Genomic DNA, 11,110 nt, shown 5'->3' on the forward strand with positions numbered 1-11,110 from the left:
ATAGAAAATGTGGTGACAATGTACATTAAAATATATAGCATATATAGTGTGACGTGTATATTATTAATCATTTATAAAAAAAGATCAGACTGGTACAAATTATAACTAATGAATAAACAGCTTTGCACTGACTCTGTAACTAAAGCAATTATTATTCATTTTATTCATAATAGCCTGAGGACAAGGGGTTATTATAAAGGGACAATCCCTTTATAATAGTGTCAGGACATTATAACTCATTTCTTATTCCAGAGAGAAAAAAGTGGATGCTGCAGGACATTAGAAAGGAAATTTAGTGAAAATACTATTTTTGACTTTTTTTAAATGTGATGGTAAACACATATATATATATATATATATAAATGGGGTTCCACAGCACACTGCCACTGGATCCGTGAAAGTTTCCAGATTCATCCATTAAAATGATCATGAAAATATAGGTTGAGTCAAGTTATTCAAAGGGACATGAGGCGGTCCCTGAGTATATTTATAGGGGGTCCTTGACTGAGAAAATATTGACAACCTCTCAATTACACATTGACATTTAGACTTTCTTACAGTAGCAGAAAACCTCTCCATCTTCATGTGTGGCCTTAAACCTGTAAAACCAGTAACTCTCTCCGGCTCTAAACTGTAACTTTAAAGTTCTCATGTTACACAAAACAGCTTATGTATATATAATGTCCCCTTAAACAAATCACAGTTGATCCGAAGTGCAAAAGTGAGCAATAACGTATAACCCAGAAGAAATAGTGGATCAGATTTTAATGAGATTCATTCAAAAGCCTGTATGAAAAAGTGATTTAAAGTGAAAGAAGCCCACATGACATCACCAGAGCTTTTAATCCTGAATTGTAGGATAGAGAGAATCCGTGGATCTGAAGTTTGTGAGTTGTTTGGGACACTGGTGCAACTGGTAATGTATACCAAAAAAATAAACTACACTGCTAAATGTGCAACAACCTTATTGTATGTGGGCCACATGGTTATTATATGCTTATTATAACCTTGTTGAGAAGAAACTTGCTATTATTAAATTTTTTATATCTACTGTTTATATCAATCCTCTGTGCCTCTGTGGCTCAACTATGAGACCCCTCCCCCCGCTGTGTCCCATATCTGTCCCCCTTTATTAAGAAGGCACAACATTCTCTCATTCAGGCAAACGTATGCCACGTCCACGGAGTGACTTTTGCTAATATTTCTCAAACTCTCCATTCAAAACTGCAGATTTCCTCTGTGAACAATCCAACACAGGGACTTTATCTGGACATGTACAGTAAGCTACAACCCCGTCCGGGCATCGAGTGTAAGAAGACATTAGAGACAGTTGTGATTGGAGAACAAACACAGTGCATCAGTCGTGCTCAGTGAACCGTAGATCCCGAAGATTGTTTCTGCTTTGTGCTTCTCAACAGACCATTGGAGCTTTAAGCTGTGCAATTACTACACTTCAAAATAAAGTGAATCATCTTTAGGCTGCAAGAACACTGGATCGGTCACTTGATGTGGTTAAGTAATGCTCTCCGTTAACATTTGGAATAAGGCTCAGTATTTATATATTACAACAGGACATATTCAATTTGCTGTATTTGACATGTTGATGACAGCATTTATTAGATACACTCAGTTTAATGTTATCTAACACAACAGTCAAATAAATCATTTAAATTTCTTTCTTCTGTTTGTAAAGCTTCCTGCAGAATAATACAATACAATTCATCATCCTGTGTGTTTGCTTATTCTCAGCAGCTGATACCTGCTACAGAGGCAGCTTCTGATACGTCTGGACATCTCCTTTCTCAATTGTCTCTGGTATGAAGTGCACATGTAGTGTGTTCATTATAAATGTATTTAGACAGAGCTGATTATGATCAGGGTGTTGTTTTTTTAATCCTGGTGTCAATAATTCACACGTTTTAAACTCAAATCATAAGTGAGGAATAAAACCTCCTCACTTACACGATGACTTGTAAAAAAATACTGTCCTTAAAGATAAAGTGAACATGAATATTTCGATTATATTTCTAAAATTGTGGTGAGCTAACTGAGAACAAAGAGTTATTGCCTCACTTTGTTTGGTTTTGGGACAATGTGAAGCCACATGGCTGAATATTGTCACTACTCTGAAATAAATAAAACCAGTATTGCACCAAAAAGTAAGAAATCTGATATTTTAAAATCAATTGTGCCACTAAACTTCTACTGCATATTTGAACTAGTCTGCCAATTCAGATTCTAAAAAGTGACACACTGACACTAATCTTTTTCTGCCATTCATATTTTCAAGAAGAGAGTGACTGTGCCACCTGCTGGACATGGCATGGTATTGTACAACCTTGTTACATTACATTATATTTTGTCTTTACATGATCAGTTCTGATTAATGTCTGGTCTTCATATACACCAGATTGATAAACACCTACAACCTTACCAAAGTGTTGCTCTATAAGGAAACATGCATTAGATCAATGTGAGAGAAGGTGCACATCAGTCATCAGGACATACCAACCAATCTTAACAGTTTTACCCTGTGGCATAAATATGTAATATTACACAAGAAATGTAATGTGAAACCTCACTTTGGCTGGTGGCAATTTTTATTATTCTGTGAACTATGCAACCATAGAATGACTTGAATTAAAAACAGTTATAGGTATATTTTAAGATGCCTGTATCACACATTTTGGACATTTTAAATAGTACAAAAATATTATACTTTGTTGCAAAAACCTTTGCAAACATTCTAAGTTTAACAGCAGTAACTCCCACTGAACAGTAGATACTAAGTCGATATAATATATCAGATTTCAGAGGTGATACCAAGCCACATAGATGCTGCTGATGCGGTTGATGCATCAACCATGCAGTACACATTGTATTCATGACGATTACCTGTGACAACAATGACCCTAACAATTCCCAGATGTAAATAGGGTTAGTTTTGATGATAGTTTTCTTTTATCATTTTTGAAAGTGATGGCAAGTAAACATGATCTTTCTGTTAACACAATATATCTGAATCTGCAAAGGTGTGAAACTGAAGTGCAACAAGAAAACATACCACAGTAAAATATAAAATAATAATTCGTCCTCGGTTTCTTCCACAATTACAGCTTTTCTCTTCCTGCTCTTGTGTAGATACGTAGCAGCCGCAGATACGCGTACAGCAGTGGTCCAGCTGCCTGGCTGGACAGCCCATAGTACCATCAGAAATAATGAACCACGTGAACCCAACATCAAGGCTGAATGTGTTCGTTGTCAGGGTAACACAAGGTGCATGTAGTGGTGGACTGACGTGGTGCAAACATTTCTATCCTAACTTAGCGATGATGATTGTGACAAATGATAATTGAAGTTTGAGGAAGTATCGCAGCAGATTTAGATGTAATGTCAATCGCTTGTTGATAAATGTTTTTTATATACAATAACCCCTGGCAAAAAAGACGTGTAGGATGTGCAATGATTAAAATATTAGAGAATATTTCATAGCAATAATTTCCACAGAATAAACCAAGACTCATAACCAAGAAACAGCTTCCTTCCTGTGTAAGATTTGACAGTATTACCCTCAGCATTGTATTGATTTTGCAATCTGAAAACAATGATTAGGTCTCTAGGGTTTGTGATCATCTTATGTTGCTTTTGATTGACAGCAATGTTGCTTGCTCTGTCTTTACTTCTGAAAACATGTCATCTACACTTCCAAGTCAGGTCGTTCACCTACAGTGCATTTCACAAAAAAAAAAAAAGAAAAAACTGTTGCTCCTTTTTTCCAGGAGATATTTATTCGATCAAGAGACAGGATCGCATCTTTCCATAAACAAGTCAGTTAAATATTAACAAATTTACAGTCATGAGGAATGTAAAATAAAAAAATAAACAAACAAACAAACAACGCCCGCCCTTAAAAAACCCAAACCCCGAGGACCCCTCCCAGGATAACGACCACAATGGCACTGGAAAAACTGTCCAGCTCCATTGTTCACGCGCTCTTCCATTCAGTGCTTCACAGTTCTTCTTTGTTAGATTTTGTCTGCAGAGGAACAAAATCAAAGTGATGAGTAAATATTCCAGAATATGAATTCTTTACATCGTCCACATGCCACAATTCTATTTAAGTGCTCTCACCGTTTCTTCATCGTCATCGTCATCTACGATGTCATCTTTGTCTTCAGAGTCGTCCTCGGCTGGCTCCTCCTCTGGCTCCTCCTCTGGTTCTTCTTCAACCTGTAGAACAGTGACATGATTTTAAACACAAGTATCACTAAACAGACAAACCTATTTTTACACTACTGGGCAAAATGAAGTAGATGGGGTTTGCATAAGACAAAGGGAAAGTAGACACTGCTTAATAAAAATCAGACACAAGCGGTTCACTGGCTCTGGAGGAGATGACTTGAAACTGAAACTAGAAACCATTTGCTATGCATATGCAAAGTAACCCAGTGTGTGGCAGCTGGCATTGACTTGCCTGTTCATCCAGAGGTACATTCAAGCTGAGTCGAAGCATGCGCTCTATCCTGTCTCCGTAAGACTTAGTGTCCACCAGCTGGTAGCCTGAGCGCAGCGTGGCCGTCTCAAACAGAACCATGGCCAGATCTGATGCAGTCTGGTCCTCAGCGTCATCCTGAGGGACAAAGGGAAATACATTATTGATTCTCTGCATGGATAGGAAGATTTTTATTCAGATTATTAATTCAACTACCATGTTCCCATATGAGATGTGCAGTGTATTTTATTGTATTGTATTGCTTGATGAGAAACATGACTATGCTTTTCTAAAAGCAACACATTATTTTCTAAATCACATTATATGGCACAATTAAAATAGTTAAATTATAGTGGTAAAACTTACATTGACTCTGTTGAGCATCTGCTTGATGAGAGGGTGTTTAGGGTTGATTTCTAATGTTTTCTTCTGGCTGGCATAATAGCTGAGGAAGAGAGAGAGGAATTACTATACAAACTTAAAAAGTCAAGCTGACCAAAAACATCTCCTAGATTTAGATTTCACAACTGTGACAATGAGCATATAGTGTTTGAAAGCAAATATCATCAATACTAACTTTGTGGAAATGTCTTTTCCTGTCTGGTAAGCTTGTGCCTTCATGATCCTCTCCATGTTTCCTGACCAGCCGTACTGACTGGCAACCAGAGCGCAGGGTGAGTTGGTCAGCCTCTGAGAGAGGATGGCCTTCTCAATCTGTGGGAAAGACGCCAGGATATGAAATAATGAGGCTGAACAGACGTAACCAAGCAACTGCAACCAAACTATCACTTCAGCGGCTGCAACTCATTTACCCATGGTCTGAATTTGAATAACTGAATCTCTACCTTGTCCTTCAGGGCCTTGTCCTTCAGCCAAGTGGTAAGAGGCTCAAAGTTCTTCTCCAGGGTCTCCCTCTTTTCCTTGGCCATGTCGCTCTCGTCGAATTTGATGCCCTCCTTTGCCACGTTCTGGAAACGTTTTCCATCAAACTCGGGCAACGCCTGAACGCAGTACTCATCCACAGGCTCAGTCAGGTAGATAACCTCGTAGCCCTTTTTCAGCAGCCTCTCGACGAAAGGAGAAGCCTCAGCCTGAAGAGGAAAACAGTTCATCAGTGGTGTGATTCCTTCTTGGAATTTACAATATTTAGTTTTGAATTGTTTTTATCATCATTCCAACTCCCTTCTCACCTCTTTCCTGCTGGTTCCAGCCATGAAGTAGATCTTGTCCTGCTTCTCCTTCATGCGCTCCACATATTCCTCCAGGCTGGCCAGGACTGTCTCACTGTTGGAGGTCTGGAAACGCAGCAGTTTGGCCAGTCGGGTCCTGTTGGAGTGATCCTCAATGACACCCAGCTTGATGTTGGTTCCAAACTCCTTCCAGAACTTATCGTTGTACGTCGCCTCTGCGATCTTCTTGATCATGTCCAAAGTCTTACGCACCAGTTTCTTACGAATCACCTGAACCCAGACAAGATAAGCAATTAATTATTTGACAGTTTCCACTTATAATAAATGTAATGGTTTGTGATATTAACATTTTACTTTAATTTAGAACTTTTACTTTGGTCCCCTTCTTTTCCCAGACTTCTAATTTGAAATATGCTAAATAAATGTTTGTGTTTCCATGATTAAAAGACCAGATAAATACAAAATGTGGAATTGAGATGTATTCATTTTAGCTGTGAGGCTCACCTTGAGCAGTTTGTGCTGCTGCAGAGTCTCTCTGGACACATTCAGGGGGAGGTCATCAGAGTCAACCTAGCAAAATAAATATACATTTATCACAATGCTGGCGCCATTACATCAATGTCTGTCCAGGTCATAATAGTACACTACTCTGCCATAACATTAGCATTAGAAATCACTTACCACTCCCTTGACGAAGTCAGGTACTTGGGCATCAGTCGTTGAAGTCGTCTGTGATGAAAACTCTTCTGACAAATAGCTGTGACAGAAGAGACATTTATTTACAAATGGAGCTGATAAATAATTTGGAGTAATGTTGGAAGCTTTTGCTTCAGTCTTAATTATAACTCATTGCTGTTAAATCTGTTGTTTTGACTTGAGTTTTATTCATATTTGTATTGTTATTGTAAATTTGAATCTTGCTAAATCGTTTGAGTGTGTTTTAATCCTGCTATGTGAATGAGTTTGGGCTTCATGTTTGTATGGAAAGTCCTTAATACCATCCTTTAAGCACATAAGATCCCTTAAAATGAAGACTGAATACTGTACGAGTGACACATACCTTGATGTAGTCGTTCTTCTTGGAGCCGTACTCGTCAAACAGGCCGCGGGGAGCTGAAGTGGGCACAAAGAGGATCGACTTAAAGGTGACCTCACCCTCAGCTGTGAAGTGGATGTGAGCCAGAGGGTCATCGCTGTCCTGTTGGAAAACAAAACATTTGTTTGAGTAACTTAAATTTAACACTTGAGTCTTCAATGCTCAATCTACACTGAGGTACAACATAAGAGTTAATGATGAGGTATTTACCTTAGAGAAGGTCTTGTAGAAAGCGTTGTATTCATCCTCCTCAACCTCCTTAGCTTGTCTCTGCCAGATGGGCTTGATATCATTCATCAGCTCCCAGTCCCACACGGTCTTCTCAACCTACAAAAAACACGATAAAACATTTTCAAAAATAGCCCACAAATATGCATTTTCAAACAATAAGATCAATTTATTTACCAATTTACATCAACAACTACTTAATGAACATCCTACCTTCTTTGTCTTTGGTTTGTCTTTGTTCTCTTCCTCCTCTTCTACCTCAGCCTCCTCTTCAGGTGTCTCTTTCTCTGGTTCCTCTGTTGCCTCGGCATCTTCCTCGATGGGCTCCTCAACTGTCTCAGTCTGGCATGTAGAGAGGTAGAGATGAAATGCCACTTCCATATTTGCAAGTTTCCTGATAGAGCTATACCTGGGATCAAGTCTGAGTCAAAGTGTGGAAGGAAATGTCTTACCTTGCTGGCCCAAAGGTAGATGGGGAAGTTGATGAACTGAGAGTATTTCTTGATGAGGTTCTTGATGGTCTCAAGCTCCAGATAGTCTGAGGCCTCCTCTTTCAGGACGAGCCTGCGGTCAGAAAGAAGATGAGCAAGATTCAATTTCACAGTCAATAGTAATCTCACATTTGAGACTAGAGTAGTAACATGAGAATAGCATTGAAGGTTTGAGTAAGTATAATGGTTCCATGTAAATTGTAATGAATGGACATTTAGAGAGTACATAGATTAGATTTGGGAACAGAAAGGGGGACGTGCAATCTGCTATTAGACTGGAGGAACAGCAGTTGATAATGACCGGCTAAAAAAACCTTTAGCAAAAGGAAAAACAAGTTGTTAACGTACGTGATAGTGGTTCCTCTGCCGAGCGTGTCCCCGCGGGGGTCCTCGACGACGGAAAACTCATTGGAGTCAGACTCCCAGATGTGCTGAGTGCCATTGTTGTGCTTTGTTGTCACAATGACCTTGTCAGCAACAAGGAAAGCGGAGTAGAAACCCACACCAAACTGGCCAATCAGCTCTGAGCTGGACTCTGCCTCAGTCTGCACATCTGTCATCTTGCTGAGGAACTCGCTGGTGCCGGACTTGGCGATGGTGCCCAAGTTCTTCACCAGCTCTTCTTTGGTCATTCCAATACCAGTGTCAGTGATGTGTAGCATGTTCTTCTCTTTATCAGACTGGAGATGGGAAGAAGACAGACAAATTACCAACAATGCAAGGGCTGTTTACATCAATACTATAGGCTGCATCATACAGTAAATGTACACACTTTTATTTTGATGGTCAGCTCTTCATTGGAGGCCATTGCATCTTCATTGGTGAGAGACATCAGGCGAATCTTATCTAGAGCATCTGAAGCATTTGAAATCAGCTCCCTAAGGAAAATCTGCAACAGATAAAACACATAATTTAGTCTTTACTGTCAGACATAATAGAAAAGAGGTTATTTTGCAATATTTCCAACAGTTCCAATTGTTTATTCCTGCTCACCTCCTTGTTCTTGTAGAGGGAGTTGATAATCAGCTTCATCATACGGTTGACTTCCGCCTGGAAGACATGTTTTTCTGACTTTTCTCTTATATCCTTAATCTGAGCTGCATTCAGCCCATCCAGCTGGATAGCCTCCTCCTCTCTGAGGACACAAATGTACACACAGGTTAAAATCATAGTGCACAAGAAGTCCCCGCTCTAGGAATCAGTAACCAAGTTAAAGGCCAGACACATGGTTCCCTGGTCTTAACAAGGGGTGTGTATTAAATCCTGCAAAGCTTGGCCGCCACAAACAATTCCAAGGTTTGCTCTGAGCGTTTGTGTGCACAAGCATGGTCACGCCGACCTTGTGCTGTTAACTTAAGGTTTAGTCGACCTTCTCTGATAAAGACACCGGCAGTGCATTCAATAGGCACATTATGAAAAACAAATATTCCAAAACAAGTACCACCCACCTCTGCACCACCTCATCATCGGTCCTGGAGCCATCCCTGCTTTTACCCAGGTCCTCCTCTACTATGCCATCTACGTCGAGTTCATCCTCTGCCTTCACAGCAGCTGCAGAGGGACAAGACAGTTGTTAGAAATATAAGAAAGACACACTAATATTTGCAGATATGGCTGGAGAAATGTCCAGGATGTCAGGTTTTTCTCAATGAGACTGAAACGCTACAAAGACACGTTGAAAATCACTCCATAAGTAAGACGGGATGTTAGGAAGGCTGGCTTTTATAGGCTAAAATATGGATGTGTATGGATGTAACAGCATATTAGCTAGCTTCAGACCGCTTTTACATTCATGGTGTTGCAGCTAGAAACTTCTGGTAAGGCACTAATGAAGAACAGATACTGGCGTTGCTCTGTGAAATGAGTGGTAGACGAATAATTGAGAAATATAGTTGACAAACGGACGACATTGAGCTCGGGAAGTGGACATATTTAAAAGCTGCAGTCACGAGTCACAAAGAGAAGCAGAGCAGAGACGAAGAAATGTAAGTTAGCTCGCTAGCTAACCCCGCTAGCTGCAGTTCTGGGGTAATAGAAAGATAAACGGGAGATAAGAACGTTTCCGCTACTCACCGAAGGCTAAGAGGGCGAAGAGCAGCGCTGGGAGCCAGACTCGTTTCATTTTTGACTGACGACGTGAGCGTGGAGCTGCTGTGAGACAAAAGCCGGGGAGCAGCGCACGCAGCTCAGCCTTTAGCTCGGAGACTGACAGGCTGCCTCTCCCACAGCAGCGGCCCACTCCGTCAGACCCGGGGCGGCCGACCAATGGCTGCGCACCACGCACAACCTCCCGCCAATCAGAGCGCAGCACACGGCACGCGTCGCCCAATCGCCGTCTTCAACATAAGTCGAGACCCGAAAATCGTGGCCCGACACCATTGGCTAAGAATGACTGATCAGCACATCACTTCCCGAAAATTTACCTCTCATCGTGGTGATACAGATCTTGGTCAACACGTTGGTTGAACTTTGATTTTCTTCTGCGGGGTCACAGCAAAGTGACATGAGGATGTTTGTGTTGTGGCTTTGACTCCACCATTCTTCTGTCTCTATTATCTTTCCTGTAGCCCTTATTGAGACATACATATAGTCATATATATATTGCTCTATACCTCTTTATATACAGTCTATGCTCTATAAATGTGGATTCATTTTGATAACCATTTTATGTTTAGCCTTTTTTGCTGCCACTGTACTGTGGGTTTTGAAAAGTGCTCTGTAAATAAAGTATTGTTTTTTCTTTTTTTTATATTACAAGTCATAGTATATGAGGATATGATCACACATCAGCTCCACCTCTCAGGGAGACACTGCTCATTTAGTCGGATTAAAAAGCAAACAGCGTACGATCCATCTGAGATTATGGCATAGTAGAGTCACATGTGAATAGATAAGGACATACTATCATCAAATGTGCACATACTGTTTGCTCAACCTGTCTCAGGAGATCCAGGACACAGGTGTCGAGTAGCCGCTATTGTTACACTTCTGGGTGTGCGTGTGTGCATGTGTGTGTGGTCCAGGTATTACTCGAGTTGTGGGGACCTAAATTTGACTTCCTTATGGACACAAAAAGAAATGCAAATCATTAAACATGAAGGTGAAGACATGTAAGGTTAGGTTAAGTTTGAGGTTTGGGTTTGGGTTGGAAGTAAGGTCAGGGTTAGGGTTAAGCAAGTAGTAACCATGGTTGAGGTTAGAGTCTCCAGTATATCAATGTAATGTCCTCTGAAGTCACAGAAATACAACTCTGTGTGTGTGTGTGTGTGTGTGTGTGTGTGTGTGCGTGTGTGTGTGTGCGTGTGTGTGTGTGTTTTAAATTCTCCAGTTTATTGAAAAAGAGAACTGCGTTGGAGAAAAATTTTGATCTACATAAACACAGCTGAAGTGCATTATCAAAATTTAGTTAGGCCTTCAACTTTTTAGTTTTTCTGGAGCTCGTTTGCTGTAAAGTTTTATTTTTTTAATCAAGATCCTGTTCATCTCTGTTATTCTATCGTAGCAGGACTGTATGCTGCAACCATCAATTATCTATACTATCAATACATCTGACTGTTTTTTGTAATAACTGATTTTTGGTGATTAAAATGTCAGAGAATAGTTATATATGCTG

The 11,110-nt window shown here is 40.2% G+C and overlaps 1 protein-coding gene across 1 annotated transcript; it reads right to left on the bottom strand.

The window, feature by feature from the left end:
* Positions 1-3,000: 3,000 nt before the first annotated feature.
* hsp90b1 (heat shock protein 90, beta (grp94), member 1) lies at positions 3,001-9,714 on the bottom strand. The gene is given in 19 exon segments (XM_034589197.1): positions 3,001-4,036; positions 4,132-4,230; positions 4,475-4,630; positions 4,859-4,937; positions 5,070-5,206; positions 5,338-5,583; positions 5,683-5,952; positions 6,187-6,252; positions 6,364-6,388; positions 6,390-6,439; positions 6,743-6,880; positions 6,989-7,105; positions 7,220-7,348; positions 7,459-7,570; positions 7,846-8,177; positions 8,270-8,386; positions 8,491-8,632; positions 8,946-9,048; positions 9,571-9,714. Coding segments are annotated over 19 exon segments (2,394 nt in total). The 5' UTR covers positions 9,620-9,714; the 3' UTR covers positions 3,001-4,009.
* Positions 9,715-11,110: the final 1,396 nt, after the last annotated feature.

Source organism: Hippoglossus hippoglossus, chromosome 6, assembly GCF_009819705.1.
Source record: "Hippoglossus hippoglossus isolate fHipHip1 chromosome 6, fHipHip1.pri, whole genome shotgun sequence".
In the NCBI taxonomy this organism is placed as follows: domain Eukaryota; kingdom Metazoa; phylum Chordata; class Actinopteri; order Pleuronectiformes; family Pleuronectidae; genus Hippoglossus; species Hippoglossus hippoglossus.